The sequence below is a fragment of the Solanum verrucosum genome, unplaced genomic scaffold (genome assembly GCF_900185275.1).
Source record: "Solanum verrucosum unplaced genomic scaffold, falcon-dt-bn FXZP01000102.1, whole genome shotgun sequence".
NCBI lineage: Eukaryota > Viridiplantae > Streptophyta > Magnoliopsida > Solanales > Solanaceae > Solanum > Solanum verrucosum.
Window position 1 is genome coordinate 4040782 of NW_026019930.1, and position 19812 is coordinate 4060593.

The 19812-nt window shown below is 34.5% G+C and overlaps 4 protein-coding genes across 4 annotated transcripts; 3 read left to right on the forward strand and 1 right to left on the reverse strand.

The window, feature by feature from the left end:
• Positions 1-1588: 1588 nt before the first annotated feature.
• On the forward strand, positions 1589-5863 carry LOC125830245 (SNAP25 homologous protein SNAP33-like). Its single transcript, XM_049509462.1, has 6 exons — positions 1589-1714; positions 2979-3528; positions 4025-4118; positions 4263-4399; positions 5180-5277; positions 5596-5863. The coding sequence occupies exons 2-6, from the start codon at positions 3037-3039 to the stop codon at positions 5693-5695; spliced, it is 921 nt and encodes a 306-aa protein (XP_049365419.1). The 5' UTR covers positions 1589-1714; positions 2979-3036; the 3' UTR covers positions 5696-5863.
• A 356-nt stretch (positions 5864-6219) lies between these two features.
• Positions 6220-11641, reverse strand: LOC125830159 (heparanase-like protein 2). Its single transcript, XM_049509361.1, has 10 exons — positions 11405-11641; positions 10407-10664; positions 10274-10310; positions 9876-10059; positions 9429-9577; positions 9096-9329; positions 8393-8582; positions 8178-8303; positions 7952-8051; positions 6220-6814 (listed from the first exon to the last, which is right to left on the reverse strand). Exons 2-10 carry the CDS (start codon positions 10614-10616, stop codon positions 6425-6427), a joined length of 1620 nt encoding a protein of 539 aa, XP_049365318.1. The 5' UTR covers positions 10617-10664; positions 11405-11641; the 3' UTR covers positions 6220-6424.
• A 1772-nt stretch (positions 11642-13413) lies between these two features.
• Positions 13414-14456, forward strand: LOC125830309 (remorin 1.4). Its single transcript, XM_049509514.1, has 4 exons — positions 13414-13593; positions 13778-13946; positions 14086-14167; positions 14247-14456. The coding sequence occupies exons 1-4, from the start codon at positions 13446-13448 to the stop codon at positions 14436-14438; spliced, it is 591 nt and encodes a 196-aa protein (XP_049365471.1). The 5' UTR covers positions 13414-13445; the 3' UTR covers positions 14439-14456.
• Positions 14457-16838: 2382 nt separating this feature from the next.
• Positions 16839-18957, forward strand: LOC125830218 (transcription factor UNE10-like). Its single transcript, XM_049509429.1, has 6 exons — positions 16839-16996; positions 17080-17488; positions 17773-17862; positions 18018-18083; positions 18247-18696; positions 18841-18957. The coding sequence occupies exons 1-6, from the start codon at positions 16872-16874 to the stop codon at positions 18955-18957; spliced, it is 1257 nt and encodes a 418-aa protein (XP_049365386.1). The 5' UTR covers positions 16839-16871.
• The last annotated feature ends 855 nt before the right edge of the window (positions 18958-19812 follow it).

The window sequence follows — 19812 nt, forward strand, 5'->3', positions numbered from 1 at the left end:
AACTATGTGAATGAAGTAAAGTCAATGGGCTGTCGCAAAAAACCGTTTTTGTTTACAATGGTTATCGTTATATACAAAGTACTAAAGATAATATGATAATGAATTCATAACTTGACAATTACCCTCGTCTCAAATTATCTGTCATAATTTTAAAAAATAGTTATCTCAAATTAATTGTATTTGTCATTTTAATTAGAAGTTTAAAAAAAAAATTAACAATATATTTTTCTATTTTATCCTTGATAGTAATTGTTGTTGAAGACTACAAAGTATAAACACTTCAATAAATTAAATTTTTAATAAGTAGAGATTATATCTTAAAATATAAATAAAAATTAAATAGCCAAAAATTTCTCTTAATTAATGTTTCATAAGCATATAGAAAAGAAATACCATAAAAAATTCAAGATTAAAGGAGTATATATGGTAATCATAGACGTTGGTTTCTACTCCTATTAGTTAGGAAATAAAGTAAATTCTTCTAGACTAAACTAATTAATGCTTCTATAATGCAATTCCTTCTAGACAAAACTAATGCTTCTAAGTTAAGCAAATGTTAATAAAATTCTTGCATGTCGATAAATACAATGACATCAGTTTCCGATATAATTCCGTACATCTTGATTTTTCCACTTTTGTTTTGTTAGTCAATTTCTTTACATGCATTTTCGGTAATTTAGTTCTTTGTCAATTTTAATTTGATTTATAGTCCTTAAAAGTCCAAAAATCTATTCCATGTAAAAATAACTTATATTTTATTAAGATATCTTATTAACGATATTTTTTCTTAAAAATTAATTTACTTGAAAGTGTTATGCTATAATATAATCGTTGCAACATGTAGTTAACAATGTAAAGTCCCTAATTACTTGTCCATATTTTATTTTTTAGTTGTTCCTTATTACTTATCTATTTTGACAAATCAAGAAAGGACAATTGTTTTTTACCTATTATACCCTCAATTAATTATTTTTGAAAAGGGTAGAACTTTTTGAAAATCTTAAGTTTTTAATTCATCTACTTCATAATTAATAGGGGTAAAATGGTAAACTCACTATGTCAATTATTGTTTTCTTAATAGGTGTGTCAATTCAAAAGTGAACAAGTAATTAGGAACAGGGGAATATCATATAAAGAAATTAAAGATTGATCAACAAAGACAAAAAAACATTAAATGATTTCTTTTATATGTCCTAACCTTAGTAGATATAGTTATCTCATACCTATTACTGGTGAAAGATAATAAATATCACAAAATTAATCGAAAGTGTGTGTAAGCTAATTCAAACACCAAAGTTATTAAAAATAATAATAAAAAAAAGCTCGACCAAAAAACCAAAAGTAAATTGAAAAAACCAACAAAAATCAAACGGACAAAAGATGATTTAATTAATTTAGTTCGATTTTATAATTTTAAAAATCAAGTTAATTAATTTAGTTTCTTTTTTAAACTCATAAAAATCATGACTATTCAAATTCCTATTTTTAATTAATTTTAATAAATGCAAGAAAAGAGTTGGCGAGAGGAAGTCCGGTCTACGTAGGCATACGAAGAGGAAACGGTCCAAACTGCAACAATTCAAAAAGTCTTAACATCCCCTGCTCCACGCTTCTTCTTTACCATTTACAAATATCCCCTATAGGCTATATCTATACCCACTTCACATTTAGTTTCGTAGATTTTTCCTACAATTCATCTTCTTCGGATTTTCAGGTACTGCATATCATCACTTTGATCTATTCTGTTTTTCAGTTATGGGGATTTTCTTTTCTTTACTTTTTGCTCTAAATTGTGGGGTTTTGTACAAGTTCTGAATTTCAATTCATGAATTTATTGAGTTTATGAAGGAAAAAAATGGATCTTTTTGTTCATATAGGTCGTTTCAAACTTCATTCAGTGATTTGTTTTTTTCTTTTACTTGCTCTACTTTTTGTGTAATTTTTATGTGAGAAATTATGATTTGAAGCTAGCGTATCTACTCTGTAGAGAAAACCCCTTTTGCGTTCTCTCTTAATACTGGGTTTTTTTTGGTTTTTTTTTTTACTATATGATTTGTGGGTCTTTGAGAAATCAGCATGATAGCTGTTAGGAATATCAAATGGAAATATTCTTAAATTTCTGCTTAGTTAAAGGATGATTGCTGGAATTTGCTTCTATAGAAAGAAACTTGAAATTCTGGGTTTTGTTATGATGGAGATGTAAATAGAACTGGACTTGTATATCCCCTAAATTTTCGATATTATTCTTGGTTGGATTTTCTCTTTCATTTTTCTCGATTTTTCCTAGGATGAACATAGTTTGACTTTGGTAACTAAATTTCTCAACTACCACCAAGCTATCCTCGCTTGTGTGTGTTATTTGAATGAAACTGGTTCAAATAGAGAGATGCTCTTGGGTTTCCTCTTTCATTATCATAGCTAAATTTGAGTAGGATGAATCAACCTGAGGAAAAGTAGGTAAGGTAAGACCCCTTGACTTGATTGAAGTTGACTTTGCTGAGTTATGAATCGATCAAAAAGCTTATTGATTTGATTCGTCCCATTTCATGTTATTTGGGTGAGAGGGAGGCTGTGAGTCACCTGGCTATGGATCTTTCCGTTAGTTGATTCTCGAGATCACCTCTTAAAAGAAAAAAAAAGAGGGCCCGCAGTTCTGGCCCCGCAAATGAATAGGAAGCACTTGGGATCGAGATGCAGTTCTTTGTTGTTCTTGTTTTTGTTGTAGTATTATATTAGACTATTAGTATTGCATACTTGATTTTAGACTTCTCTTATTAGTACTACTCTCTGAACAAAGCTTGGTTTGAGTCTTTATTGCTATCTTTTGCATGTTGTCTGCTCCTGATCTCTTATCTTCTAGCCAATGTTCTGTTGTGATCTGTAACTGAATTGCCTCCTTGTACGTGTCTCACAGTAGCAAACTATCAGTTGTCTCTATTATAAACTTCGCTTAATAGTTTGATTGTCTCTTTCTGCAGATAATTTCTTAATCTAGGAAGTCCATCCCTGTGGGATTACTTTCTATCTATAAAAAAAATGCATGGTCTTAAGAAGTCTCCTTTACATTGGAGTGCTAGAAAAAAATCTGCGGATCCTGTGGCCCATAGTAATTCTGGATCAAATCCCTTTGATTCTGACGATGAGTCGGACAAGAAGCAAACTGTAAAACCATCCAGGAGAATATCATCGGAGCCTTCTGCAGCTACCCCAAATTTGAGTACAAACCCTTTTGATGATGATGAGATTAAAGAGACTCCTTCACATGCTTACTCAACTTCGACGGCAAGAAATAAATACAAGAACGATTTCCGGGAGTCTGGAGGATTTGAGAACCAAACTGTAGACGAGTTGGAAAACTATGCCGTCTACAGGTCAGAAGAGACTACAAAATCTGTTAATAGCTGCCTGAAGATTGCACAAGACATGCGAGAGGATGCAACAAAAACTTTGATAACTCTACATCAACAGGGAGAACAAATTACAAGAACCCATATGACTGCAGCAGATATCGACCATGATCTTAGCCGGGTATGACTTGATTAGTTCACTCATATAAGTTTTTTTTCTAGTTCGCAGAAGCAAACATTATTGCGATCTAACATTTTACATAATTATCTTTAATTAAAAGCCCATATTAGTATGCTTTATGTTTCTGCTAGTTTTTGTAGTCATTTCATGATGCACCTTTCTTCTCTAATTTATTTATGTATTTACTGTTTGAGTGGTGGTTTCTATTTTCATATCCGTTCGTTTTAAGATGAAATTTATTCTATTGTCCATTTTGCTTTTAGAAGGAGATGTAGATTTATTTATACATAACTAGTCTGTTTTTACCCTTCCACCTAGAAGTCCCTGCACCCTTAAAGATATCTCTTACTCTCTTGAACTGATAAGTTCTTCATTACATGTACTTGTTACAAAAAATAATAACTCTTACATGTTTTGCATCTAATTGCTTTTTGCAGCTGTTTTGCAATTGTTACCTGTTATCCTTGTGAAACTTATGTTTGAAACTTAATTTCAGGGTGAAAAACTCTTGGGGAGTCTTGGAGGCATATTTTCTAAGACTTGGAAGCCAAAGACAAGTCGCCCAATTACAGGGCCCGCTATCACAAGAAGTAACTCATTTTATTTTTGTTCTTCTTATTCATGTACTATTATTTGAAGATCGTGAGGGAAAAGTGATGGATTTTGAAAGTAGTAGTAACGGAAAGGTTGAGTCAACTGAGATAGCTAGTTTGATACTCTGTTAATGTGCACAGTGTCAGATGATCCAGTTCAAAGAAGGGGCAACCACCTGGAACAGAGGGAGAAATTAGGATTGAGCTCTGCACCCAAGGCAAGGTCAAATTCAAGGACACCACCCCCAGAGCCTACAAATGCTCTGCAGAAAGTTGAGGTATGTTCATGTGACTCGGGACAAAATAGAGAATACTGTTATAATTCTCCTCAAAGAAACAAAAAATTAAATAAGGAAGTTCTCCAGATCCAAATACACCCGGAACCTGCAACTATAAAACATGCAGGACACTATTGATTAATTTTGGTCACATTTAAGGCCCGTGGCTTGAAAATTTTCGTTTCTGCATCTTTCCTCACTTCGCCGTCCACTTTTCTGGCATTTTGACACCTTTTCATCTAATGTTTCTCTCTAACGTTCAAGATGCAATTTTCCAGTTAACATTCATGTTTAAGAGTAAATTACAAATTGCTTATGTTTATTTCTCTTCTTTTTCTTTTTTATTCTAGAGTTATGTCATTATATTCCATTGTTTATAGGAAGATTTAATTCTAGAAAGGGCCATATTCCATTTTCAAATGTGGCCTAATGTTTGGAGAATTTCTAATAGAAGTTTCCTTTTGGAACCCCAAAAGTGAAACAGCAAGAGTAGTAAAACACTGTGATCCTTGCAGTACCTTAGTGTTCTTGAAAAGTTTGCATTCTTTGTTATGCTTTGGGGTGTTGGACCTATGAGGTGATTCTTACTGGTTCTGTCATCAATTTTAAGTCCTAGTGGTGATGAACTTGTTCATTCTTCACTACCAGATTGAGGATTGAGCATCTGTGCTCCTCATTTTTTCTTCTTCTTTCTTTATTTCCTCATTTCATGAAAATATGAAATGTAATATGACTAATATCAGTTAGCTAATTCTGTTGTTTCATTTGAACATTTGACAGGCTGAGAAAGCAAAGCAAGATGATGGACTGTCAGAACTCAGCGATCTGTTGGGGGAGCTCAAGAATATGGCTGTTGACATGGGATCTGAAATTGAGAGGTTAGTGTTATATAATTCTTTTAAGCAGATTCCAATCTCTCCTCCCTTGTTCTCTCCCTCTTCCACCATCTCCTTATTGTACTGTCACTGTTAAAGTACTGTGCTACTTAGTCGCTTCTTAGAATTATGTATATGTAACAACTATGCCTCAATCCCAAGCAAGTTGACGTCGACTATATGATATGAATTCTCACTGTTTGTGTCGCTTCATTTAAACCAGTCCTGGTCCTATATTACAAATAAAATAAAAAATTCTTGAGCACACTAGAAGTTCTCTAGATTTTCTAAGAATTCTGTATATGCTGTTGGATATTACAGGCATAAAGAGGCATTGGATGATACTGAACAGGATGTTGATGAGCTTGGTACCAGAGTTCAAGGGGTCAACCGGAGGATTCGGCGCTTGCTTGGAAAGTAAACCAGTAGACATCTGTTGTGGCAACCTATTAATGAGCTTTCAGACGTTAACTTCAGTTCTTTATCATTTCAACTATTCTTGAGTTTCACAAATGCTTCTTTCTGTAATTTTATGTTACTTTGTATTATAATTTTACAATATTCTATGACAGTAAACCAAGTTAATTGTCTGGTATTTTGGAAGGCAGGACGACAAAATTGCTACTTGACCATTGTAGAGAAATAACGTGGAACACAAATAAAATTATTGCTTGATGAGTGAGGACATGGTCGAATGTACTTTATGCTCAACGTCCATTTTTTATTCCAATCAACCATTCATCGAGTACCTCTTGAGTAAACTATTAAACTAATAAGAGGTGCATTGTCGAACTTCCTTAAAAATGTACTCTCTTTTTTGTCCTTACTTTATATCAACATCCTAAGAGAGGATATAAAATGTTTGCTAGACAGCAATAACAGTCTAGATATAAACTGTTTAGTTTGTGCCATTAAACGATCCAAAAGCACCAAGAGGAAACTAAATTACATCTAATTCTGCAAGTTGATAAACAACTTACATTACAAGATGCATGTTCCTGGAAACACTAGTAGGGGGAGGGATTTATCTAGCCATATAATACATAACTGTATAAAATTTGCCAGATCAGTTTATTGTAGCAATTATACAATTACTAAGGGTATGAATAGATAGAGTGCAAGATTATAGCGCACAAGTATCTCCTAATCCTTATGTACAAACAGGAGAGCTAAAGTTGGGGAATACTATGAATTTGATGGACAAGGGGGAAACCGATATTGGAGACTTCAGGTTTACAAGGACTGGAGACAAACTTGGGATGTGCCCATTTTCTGTGAGTTGTAATGGTTTTCCATTCAAGAGCATGGTCCTGCTTTGAAGGTTCCCATCTAGTGGAGTCAGATGGTACTCTTCTCGTGATAATGTAACATCTGATGATTTTCTTCCAACCCATGAAATAGTTTTCTTAAGACGTTGCACGAAAGAACTCTTGTGATTTGATTTCTCTTTGACATGCGAGGTGATGCTTACACTAGATTCGATGTTGACTCCATAATGAGTTTGGTTGCTTAGATTGATCAATAGTAATGTTACACCTGCCTGCACAGAGGGAACACCAGTAAAACTGAAAGGTATCTTGAAAACTAGCAAAGAAATGCAAATCATTGGATGTTGATATGAAGGCTTTTATGGAATATACACCAATGAGAATAACCAAAGTTACTGCAGTATGGCAAGAATAAAATGGGAACATTAGCTACCAGAAACTGGCTTCACCAAAATGCCACCATATGGTTCAGTAGAAAGGTGTTATTTACTCCATTTTGATTGACTCGTTTATCTTAAGCAACATATAAGAAGCATAGGAGAATCTCAGGTTCTAACGTATCCAAGAGTGGTAAGCTCGATTACCAAGCTAAGCACAAGGGAGAACCAGCATCATAGAAAAGAAAACCTAGTTGAGACTGAATTGGATCAACTCCTCAAAGCACTTAAACAAAATGCCTTGCTATTATTACTCCTTCTGAAGTGTCAAACATATGGTCTTTACAAGTTACAACTTAAATTGGTCTAAATGATAATAATCAAGAAAAACAGCTTGCTTCGCTAACTACACCTCAATCCTATTAGCGGCTACATGAATCCCCTATACCCATTCTGATCCGTTCTATTCAAACTATTTAGTTTGGCTCTCTACGAATCTGATATATCTGGTTTTGCTCAATTCAAACCATTTCATTCCAATGCTAATAATTTTCCGTTGATAGGCATTTCATGGTGTTGGAACTAGCATAAACTCTCTCACACTCAGACAGGGATGTGATGGGACACCTTGCCTATTTAACACTAACATGGATACCAAGAGGTTTCAGCATATTATGATTATTTTTATGCTGATAACCAACCTATCGCAACCCTCCTTAATCCAGGCTTGAGCTGACTATGCAGACCTCATATAGTTGGATTCTCATTGCATTTCCCCTAATTAAAAGTAGGTGTGAAGTTTAGTCTCTACAAACAATTATATTGACCGGAAGTGGATGGACTCAATGCAACACAAGAAGTCATATTACTATAAATGATGAACAAGGTTTATAGAACAGTGATTCCATGTGTAAGTTTAAGACTTCTTTTCAGGAAACAGTCAAATTCCTTTCTGTGAAGGCTAATGTATCTCGAAATGATGCATCTGAAATTCTATAAGTGAATGATTCAGGAATCCAAGGGGGCTCTTACTCTATGTCTTGTACAATGGGTATATGAGCGCAGATATGATGATGCATTGTTGCTAACAGCAAGAACTCCTTTTCCCATCAGCCGATGCCAAAGAAGTGCACTGCGTTCGTTGAAGGACGAGGATAAAGATTTTGGATCAGATTATCAGGGATTTAATAACTAGAATTAGGAAAAATGTTCTTTTTTCTGAGAGATCAACCTTGGATTGGTAAGCCAATTGTCTCACCTATAATAATCAGGATTTGGGACAAATGTACTTGTGTCAAGGAGCCCATAGTTTCCGCCAATAAAAGTCTGCCTGCAATATACTTTAGTGTGATAAATGGCTGCCATCCCGAGCTGATCCAAGTACCTTAATTCCATGTCAAGATAAAGCATGAACAAAAACAAATAACTGATTACTGAATGAAAAAAATAAATCAAGTCAGCCAAGAAATTTACCAGAAACTGTTCACAAAGGTGTTAGACACGTTAGGACCTCCATTATTGAAGGCCCCACCAGATTCTCCAACCCAAGCTGAAGTCCAAGGACCATTTATTTCAATGGTTTGGGTAAGATTACTGAATGTATCAGCAATTTTATTTAAGTGCAGAGGATTTAAAATTTTGTTTACGAGATTGAGGTCAGATCCTGAAACAGAAATTTTCTGGTTTATTCATGAAGTAACATGAGTAAATTGAATTACAAATCCAGAGAACACAAGTAGTAATGTAACTTTATACACAAATAGAACACCTCACTAACACTTACAAGAAAAAGTTAGATAGATAAAGTAAAACATACAGCAGCCGTGCAGCTGTTCATAATTCGAATTTAACAGAAGCAAATACTGACATTTATGTTAATGAAATGTGCTGTCAATGGTAGTGTCACATTGACAAATTTGAATTATCTAATTTCGTTCCACAAACTAATTCTCTCTTACTAGATGGTTCGCAGCCTCCTAATGATGTCAATAGCTAGTGCTACATTCTAAGTGACAAATAATTTTTGTAGAAGATGCGAAAAACTTTTATAAACTAAACAAATAGAGCCAGGAAAACATAGTCAATGCTTAGATTTCATGTGTCATCCTTGAGCTAGATTCTCTAAACTAGTAGAGGCTTTCATACAGAGACAAGCTACCATATTATGCTAGCTTACCTGGACCAAGATTATATATATGATGAGTCAAGGCATCGACAGTGCCTGGCCCTGACACCTCAAGGAACGTCTCGAACCACTCTTTATCGTAGAATCCTCCTGGTGCTAAGAGAAGTGGTCGGGGTTGAAAATGCTTATACAATTGGTCTATGAGATTGTTAAGATGTATAACATCTTCTCCATATTGTTCGGCATCAACCTTTGCACCAATACCCTTACCACTCAACTCATTTCCTGCAAACCAAGTGGGACTATTGTTTAAGGAAATCCAACTTCTATTAAACAAGAGTGATTTACCAAAAAAAGAGAGAAGGAAATTGTCAGCAATTATACCAAATTCCCATGAGTGTATTTGGTATCCCTTGGAAACAGTGTAATCTATGAAATCATGGGCGTTGCTGGAATCCCAATTCCCTTCCCAGACACGCTTACTGGTCCGCTGCCTCCCTCGCAATGCATTCAGGCCAAAGGTCACAAGTGCTCTGCAGCATAAGCAGTGAAACTGGGATAAACTTCACTTTGTTGAAGTGAGTGACCACCTCATGAAAAAGCGGAGCTATTAATAGGTAGGGGACAATTTTATTTATCTCATTATGCCTTAACACACTCCTTACATGCTGGCCCAATGCTCTTTTTTTCTTTTCCAAGCACGTGGAAATAGTTTATGTTAATAAGTGATGGTAAGACTTGAAATTAGGACCTTTGTTTGGCTCTAATATCATGTTGAAGTGACTACCATTAGGGAGAGTACATTTATATTTATTTCATAGTATAACTCACCCTGTCTTATTGAAAAAACTATTTAGCTCATCCCATCTATCCATATGTAAGCATCCATTTGAAAATCCAAACAACTCATCCCCCTGCTTGGTAAACGGATGGCAAGGAGACCCCAAATTGCCCACATCATATATTATTCGGTTTTGCAAAGAACCTCCAAGTCGTACTCTCAAATGGTTGAAAGCTGCAACACCAAATTAGCAATCAGAATAGACGAGAAATCAATCAGCATTCTGAAGAAGCATCAAGTCTAATTTTCTCACTGTTGCAAATAGATGGTTCATTTGAGGTTTAAGGTGAAGTTATAGAGTTTACCAATCAATGTTTGTTAATTAAAGTAAGAACAACAAGATCTCAAATACTAAGGTAAAGTTATCACATGATGGGAACATGCAAACCTTGAATAGAATTTGCCAGAAAGGGGTGAGACAAATCCTGAAAATATTAAACAAAAATAATGAATGCTAACTGTGCTGTGACTTTTAGCAAAGCAATATATGCCCACAATATCAATTAGTAGTAGAACTTAACCAGATTTATCAGAGATGCCGAGCCCCAAGGGCATTCGTTGTAGTTACACTTTTCTTTAGGCCACCAGTCAAGGGTAGCGCAAACATAATTATCATCTGTCTCAGCAATTTTTACAGTTCCATCAATCAAAAATTCTGTATCTTCAACTACTTGTGCCAGAAATGCAGGACAAAGTGCCAGAAAGATTAACAAGAAGGATGCGAAGCCCATTGGCTTTTATCCTACTCAGCTTCACCCCTCTTTGAACACAGGCATAAGCTGTAACGGACAAGGATACAATAAATGTTAAGAGTTTAAGAGAAGGTTAACAAGCAATAAAAGAACTTTTACATGAATGACAATGAGGAAAAATATGACATTTCATCATAAAGCTAGCAGTTCTCTGATTAAATATCTAAACAAAATTAACTTCTTCTTGTCATTCCGTATTTAAGAATCCTTCATTATATTGAGGTAGCTACAACTAATTTACATATTATGTCTTTCTGAAAACTATGATACAATCTCCTTAGATTGAATTTGTAAAGATATGACAGTTGATCCTAACTCAACCCAAAAACTAGCTCATGAGGGGAGGATTGTCCGAGTCTATATAGGCATATCACTAGTCCATTTTCCAACGAACGTGGGACTCTAACCTACTCTAATAGGATTAAATGAACCTAACATAATGTCAAAAAGTCAATAGCAGATTAACAAAGCATTAATGTGAAATGAGGGTGCATAGCAAATTGCTTTTCTTGGTCAGATATAACAGAAGCTCAAACACAAAACTGGATAAGTGTAGCTAAGCAATTACACCTTGTAAGTACTAAAGGACACTTATCGTGAAATATAGATAGTAAAACTCAAAATTAAAAAGATAAATGAAAACTAACCAATCAAAATCAGCAAACTAAAACTAGATCCAACAATCACAAGAACTCCCTTATACCAACACCAAACAATTGCATACAAAACAATAACAAGCTAAGATCTTTCATAGCTTTTCGACATACCGAAAAAATTGAGCTGAACCCAGATGAGAAATAACCTCAAACACTACAAGAATTTGACAATACTAGATCCCAATTTCCAAAATGAAAGAAAGAGCAAACACTGATAATGTGCAGCAGCCTCTCTGCCAAAAAGGGGCCAGTACCTTGTGGTGGGGGGAAAGAACAAGAAAAGCGTGTGAAATGAAAAGGGTAAGTTTCAGATTTCTCAAAGTGTACCTGCTAAAGTTTGGAGCTTTTTGTAGGGGTGTTAAATAGCCTACAATTAGCATTAACTCGTTCAAGAATGAAGGGATTTTTGCTACAAAACTAAAGTTCAAGACACTTGATGTGAGAAAGAGGAAATATAGACAAAATTTATAATGAATGAGGTGTCAACTGCATGAGCAGAGTCAAATTATTTGTTGGATTTGCAGTTGTGAGGTGTCTTTAAGCTTAAAGTTTGTCGTTAGTAATGGCTGACTGCCGAAAAGAAATCAACAATGGCTGAGTTATACAAGTAGGACTTCTTTGTTTTATCACAACTGAGTAAGATTTGGTTCAACTACGTCAACATCAGTCAAATCCAAAGTAAGCTAGGTGGGAATTGATCTATGGTCAATTACTTAATATTAAATTTAGTGTATTATTAGTCCAATATTATATTTATCGTGTGTTATGTGTCCTACTTTTAGACTAGAAATTCACCACTAGTTATTGTGGTGTTATTTGTCAGAAAATTTCATGAATATTATAGTGAAATATTGTAATATATGCATATTCATATTTACTGTTTAGATTTCATTTAGTTGTTATAAAGAAAAATAAATAAAAGATTAGTTTAGTAATTTTGTGTACGAAAAAAGATGTATTTGTCAATTAATTTAACAAAAAATGTATTAAAAAAAGTAATGAATATAAAAAGACAAACACCAATAGTCTTTATTCATAAAGTTATGATCATAATTGATGGTATTGTAGGCCATTTTTAAATACTTTTTGGTTTTATTTTTACACAAAAGTGATTATAAAAAAATATTTTTTAATTTAATTTATAAGTGATCAAGAAATTTTAATTCCCCTATAATTTGTGCATATTTTGCAAATCAATTGACTGAAGTGTTTAGGATCGTAATTATTCTTAATAATATCTTGTTGAACTGGCCATACCATGTTTGGGTTGCTAATCCCTGGTTTGGGCCATGAAATATTGAACGATCAATTAGGACTTGTTTAGGTCTAGTCCAGTAATATTACAGTTGGGTCTTCCTACTTGAGGTCCAAAGTACTTATCCATTTGAACTCTTGGGCCTAATTGCACCATAGGTCCACTTCAACACAAAAAAAAACTCCAAACAGATGCCTTTTCCTGCAGCATGCAATAGAAACAAAAGACATACCTTTCCTCCAATACCATCTTACACTAAAAATAATAATCAAGAAAACAGAAAAAAGACTGTCAATTTGGTTAAAGCTTGTCTTTTTATCTTTGCTTCCTAAGCCCACTTTCTCTATCTCTTTTGGACTGGGATGGTGATGGATTCACGGATACGAATTTAGCAAAATCCAGTATTTTAATTTGAGATCAAACCTTATAGTATATATGTACAAAAAGTTACTAATAATAAATATAGTTAGATATATATTTCAGGACGTGTAAATTCTTGATTCGCCACAAGGGTGTTGAGAAAAGAATGACTAGGAAAGTAAGATGAAAAAGTCTATTGCTTTTGGAGAAGTTATACCAAACATAGTTGCAAAGATTATGTATAATGCTGGAAACAGCAAATGTAGTACATTAGTCTCCCTCTTTAAAAGTAAACTCTACTAACTTTCTGTTTAATTTTTTCTCAAGTTTTAGAAAGTGTCATCAAAAAGGGATTAGCATTTGGAGGACATAAATAAACTTCAGCAAGCTTTGCCTTTTCCAAAAATAGAAACAAAGAGTACTAGTCCTGTCTAAGCTACAAATGCACATAGACAATATTTAATAGTAGCTAAGTTTTCGTCACCAGGCACCAGGCACCGGAACAGGAACCTGCAGTAATACTAATTGTTTAGCCAGATGAAAAGGAACATTTATGACTTGGGTGATGGAGAATTTGCAGCAGCAATTGCTGCTACCGCGTTTGCTATATGTTCCCTTGAGGAAAATGCTGGCTCTCAATATCAGACAAAAACAAGAAGACCTGTTATTAGGCCAGCAGAAGCAGGTAAATGTCAACACTATACATAATTTTCCTGGATTATTAGTACTCCTAACATGTTAGTTACCATTTCTGCTAGTGACCTGTTTGTGTAAATATCATTTACATTGCAAGAGCATAGAACTTAAAAGTCATTTTTCCTTTAGCAAGATATCATGAGGATAAATTGCTTAACATGTTCTATTTGAAGCTCCAATGAGAAGGACATCCACGATGAATCGTAAAACTTCAGCAGAAATAGTGACCATAACTCCTGCTGCTAATGATAAAATGCAAAAGGGCATTTCAAGAGTTAGCAGAAATGCTGAAAACAAAGCTGATGCTTGGGAGAAAGCTCAGATAGCCAAAATAAGAAAGCGGTACAAGTTTTATTATTGATTGTTCTTTATGTTATAAAAGTTGATGATTTCAGTTCACCTAGAACACAACTTTCTAAATTTTTTGTTGCAAGACATTGTAATTAGTGGCATCTTAATAAGAAATATTCTCAAATTTCAGACATGATGAACTTCTTTCTGCGCTTCTTGCTTGGGAGAACGAAAAGAAGATGATGGCGAAACAACATATGGAAAGGAGAAAGGTTAGTACTCTCCAAGTTTTGAAGCTGTTATAGTGCAAAATGCTTAGTGCTTAAAAAGACTTTTATTGGGAAAATGCAGAATCAAGTGGAGCTTGCTTTGAAAAGGAACTTGCAGCATTACAAAAACAAACTAGCGAGGATTAATCATATTGCCAAAGGAGCAAGAACACAAGCAGAAGAGAAAAGAAGATATGAAGAAACCACAGTGAAAGAGAAATCAAATAAGATTAGATCAACAAGGACTGGACCTGTTACATGTTACTGCTTCTAACTGTAAAAAAGTATACAGCACCGGAAAATGAATCCTGTTAAACTCTATTTACACAAGAATTGTGCTCAACTCATTGATTTTATATTGAAATCTGTCTTAAGAATTGTTGCCCCAGGGTGCAATGATTGGTTTATAGAAATAAAAAAATGCATTAATCCTGTTATGCTGAATTTTATTACTAGATGAAATGTATGTAATCGAAAGCAAAAACAACTCATACCAATCAAGTGTTTTAAGTGATAATTGCTGCTATTGTTCTGTGTTTCAACACTGGTATAAATCTATCACTGGTTTGACATGTTTATGCGTTACTGGTTCCTGGAAGAATCTATATTTCCATAGGCTAAACCCTTTCATACACAACCAATAGAGGTCTTCTTGACATATTTTGTAACCTCTGAAAAAAACATGCTGTCTCCTGCTTCTGCTGACATTCATAAACTTCGATTGACAAACTACACTCACTATTTCTCAAAACGTAAATTTTTGTCATTTTCATTCGATAATCTATGTATGCTAATGAGCATGCAGAATTCAAAGGTGGCCCTTTTTTGCCTGATGATGGACCAATACAGTAACATGTGACCAACCGGCTGTCTCAAACAAAATTCCAACAGTAGAATTATAGCTCACACGGGAAGAGTTATTAGAACCACGAATTTTGCTTCTCAGAAGCCAGCAGGGCTAGCTAGAGACAGGGACTTCTATCTCAATCATTAGGTTGACCCTAGTGCCTGATGTCTGTAAATTACATGTACCCAGTATTTACACCAAACCAAGCAATCTAACCTTAGCGGTTAAAGATTAAAGTGAGAATACATATCAACTAACCATAGTATAGTTTTAAATGTGTATTTAAAAGACATAGGTCATGGCCTAAGAAAGTTGGTTCCAAGATTCGAACCTTGGCCACATGTACAAACGTAGAACATTTCTCATTACTCCAAGACACGCCTTCTTGCATCCCAATCACGGAGAGAAATAATCCCTTTACTAAGAATTTGAATGGTAAAACTGATTGTGAACTGTCTCTATTTAGCTATTGATGGAGATCCATAATAAACCCCATTTTCAACATCTAAGTGTGGCCGTGCAATTTCCAGGTATCGTATATCAATCTGAGACATCAATTAATATGGATCACGTGGAAACAAGAAATACTACAAAATTATTGATCACACAGGTCTAGGTAAATCCTTTTCTGTCAAATTGATTATGGGTGCCCACCTGACTTCCCTACATGAGACCATGTCTAATTAAGAACTTACAATAGAGTGCAGTATAAGTTGAAATGTTTGTTGTTGTCGTTAAGAACATTCAAAATGTCTACCCAGAATCAACTGTGACTTGACATGTCTCCAGAACCAGTGGCATAATTGGCAAGAGTTTAAGTTTGACACAACAATCATGTCACTTGCAAAGTAATTACCAGTATATCTCTATAACTAAAATTAATTGACAAGCTGGTAAAAATGATAACCAACCTACTATGTCATGTTAAACTACAGCAACAGTGTAAAATTTGTTATGCTATCAGTGTATATAACTTAAATCCAGTTGACAAGCTTGGAGGTACTTGGGAAGTCCTAAATCCGAGGGATCCCATAAATGAGGAGTAAAATCTTCTACATGATGACAAGGTGTTGCAAAAACACTTTGACATGTTTGATTCATAACAAAGCATACCAACTTAGAGAAAACATGTTGTCCCTGCATCAGCCTGGTGCATAAGCTAGCAAGTGAATGACATGTAACAACAAAAGTGCTGATGTTATCAGTAAGAAATTTGTAATTACATTAACAACTTATACTAAGGATACCAAATTTTAATCTAACAGCGCTTAATTAGAACTTTATACTAATGTTTATACGAAATCAGGGATGAGAGTGACAAAAGATAACTACAAAGTACCGGCCCCACCTCATCTTATGAAGTCGGCATAACTTCTATGTGATTGAAATTAATTATATTTTTTAAAATGCTGTCAATTTATTTGAGTAGTTGTTGCATCACTAGTCAAGCAACCAAAGTCAGATAGAGAGGCGGCAAATTTGAACGCATTGAATGTTTTTAACCCCATCAAAAAGGAAAATATCTTTGTTGGAAGTTACTAATTACAATGAAGAAATCAGTTCCTGATCTTTAGGTGGATAAAAATTTTGCTCTTTCATTCTTTAGAGTTCTATCATCAAGGAAAAAGAGTAAAACAGATACACTAAATTGCCAAAACTTATCCATTTGAAATCCAGGCTTTTATTGCTACAACACATAATGTGCATACATTAAATATTCAGCTAAATATGACAATCCTGTAGGGGACCAGAAGATACTGAAATAACGTTTTTAGTATAAAAGAGGGAAAGCCAACTCAATATATTAGGACTGGCAGTAACTGAGAACTTATAAGGGTAGACCCTATCAAAGGCATCAACATGAGTCATCATACGTGGAATTTTAGTCACCAAAAACAAGAAGAACAAGTAGTAGAAAAAGAAGTAGAGGAGAACAGATATCCTCGTAGCCACGTGCATAACCAGCAGAATCAAGTTGACCCCATGTATGTTCTTATTATACTAGCTACTAGTAACATTTTTCTTCAACATCTCTTTCTTTCTACTAATATGATATCTAAAAATTCAGGTCCAATAAGTGTGAAGTTGCAGAGTTAACATGGGAAAATGGGCAAGTAGCCATGCATAGACTTGGAAGCAACCTCTCCAATGAGCAAACAAAACACACATGGGGAAAGGCTGGTGACACACTAGAGTCAATTGTGCATCAAGCCACTTTCCAAAAACAAAATCATAGTTATATAATGGGAAGTGATGGACAAAATCAGGCAAACATCAACAGGGACAAAAATGTATCTTATGGTGCTCAACAAACAAGAGGAGTACTAAAGAGGATGAGATCATCAGATTCTGACCCCCAATTATATATTGGTGGAATATCACTAGAACATTTAAACGCTCGTGCAAGTGCTAGGGACAATGATATCACCATGGTAACATGGCCTTGTAACGAGGATTCTGCCTGCCATGGTGGCTCGGTAATTAAACTTCTTACATACTTGCTAAATAAAAAAAAATTGGATGCTATAAGTATCTTATAATAATCAGTCATGTCTCTTCGTTTAAAAGTGATCGCTAGCCAGCTAGTACGATGATCAAATGCAAATATCAGTAGCTAGTCACCTAGCTAATGTCCCACTATACATTCTTGTACTATATATAGTACTAGTACTTTGGAATTATATTTTGCAGTGATATGTATACTTCTTTCAAATACATATATGTTATCAAACTCTAATGCATATTGGATGACTTGTGACAGGAAAACAAGGAGGAATTAGAACGTGAAACAAAAAGCTCCAACCCATCAAAACGTAGTCGAAGAGCTGCTGTTCATAACCAGTCAGAGCGGGTATGTTGTATTTAATTAATGCACCTTACGACAAGTTAGCTAGCTAGTGTATTTATAGAAAGTGAATGAATAGTATTTACAACTTGGCAATGGCCTTTTATATATGACTATATGAACACACTAGTTACCCATTGTTTTGTTTAATTTTGGTGCAGAGACGCCGTGTTAGAATCAACGAAAAGATGAAAGCTCTGCAGAAGTTGGTGCCAAATGCAAGTAAGGTACGTAGTCGTAACTACCACATATGCAAGTCTAACCAGTAATATTTGATCTAGCTATATACACAGGATAATTTTCTGACGAAGGATGTCCAACTGATCATAGATATATATATAGGAGGATAATGTAATTTTTTCATGACATAATTATATGTATGTACAGCAGACAGATAAAGCATCAATGTTGGAGGAAGTGATAAAGTACTTAAAGCAGCTTCAAGCACAAATTCATATGATAAGCTATGCTAAAAACATGGAGCAACAAATGTTGATGATGATGCAACCACATATTCAAATGCCATTACTAGCAAGAATGAGTGGTCTTAGTCTTGGCATGGGCACTGCAGGAATGATTAACAATATGAGTGCTAATTTAGCTCGAGCTCCTTATCAGTCTCCCCTCATTTATCCAACTTCAATTGCCACTCCTAGTTGTCATCCCTTCATGTCTCCAGCATTTGGCATGGCCCCGACCGTTCATACTCAACCGTCACAAGTAGCTAATTATGGTGATGCCGCCAGCGCCACAGTCACCAAAGCTGCAGCTACTGCTCCCAATATTGCAACCACTTCATTATACCCTTTTAATGACCCCTATAATGCATTTTTAGCCCAAGTAAGTAATTTATACGAAATTTTGGTACGTTCAGATACATGGAGTTCAAATTAGGTGTAATTTTGTTGTTGTATTCAAGTGGATTCGCATGTATCCATCCGACTTAATTAATTTATTAATTGGCTGTTAATTTCAAATATACAGTCAATGAAGATGGAGTTGAATAATGAAATGGTAGCCCAGTATATGCAGCAGGTCAATCAATCTATGCAGAGCAAGTTCAACCAAGAAAACGTCAATATCCAAGGGCAAAAGGAATGACCAAAATATTATATATATACTCACATTTTTCTTACTAAACACTCGTGCATTATTTGATGCATTTTAAGTATTTCATATAATAAATTGCGGTATCGTCTTATTAAGTTTAATTTACTGCGCAATATCCTAGCATACTGAATTGCTTTTACTTTTTTTTTTCTTTTCTTTCTTGTAGATAAGTTTACTTGAGCAATATGTATATATGTCAAGTTTGTTATTTACATAGTGATCTGAAATTGAAGTAAAAAGCATATTGGAGTATTTTTGGGCTGGTTTGAGAGGTTAATGGTTTCGTTTACATCCTCAATCTTCGAAAAAAATAATAATTATCTCACCTTCTAAACTAAGTTTTTAGAAAAATTCATTCCAATTTAGGATTAGTGACGACCATTTACGTACCTAGTAAGACCAAAACTAACCAATGGACTCATAATATGTATAGATTCGTAGCAAAATTAACCAAAAAATAATTTAAATTTATTTCGAAATATGATAATTAAGCGAAGTCAAAACTCTAATTTTGATACCACTTAAAAAAAAATCATGAGTACGTTACTGACTTAGCGTATAGAAAACTAAGCCCTTCCAATTTCCATGGAATCAAAGCATGTTACGATGGATCTCACATATAGATGATTCTTCGTCAATCATCACCACTTAAAAGAAAACAAAAAAGAGGGACCAATGGAAGATCTCAAAATGATTTGGTGTAGGTTCTACACGAAGCCGCATACGACCTTCATATTAATCACTTCCGTTATTATTTTTACTCGTCAGATTTCGCTTTTCGAGAGTCAGGACTTTAATCAATATTTTAATATATATATTTTTATCATATTAATATAAAAAAGATTA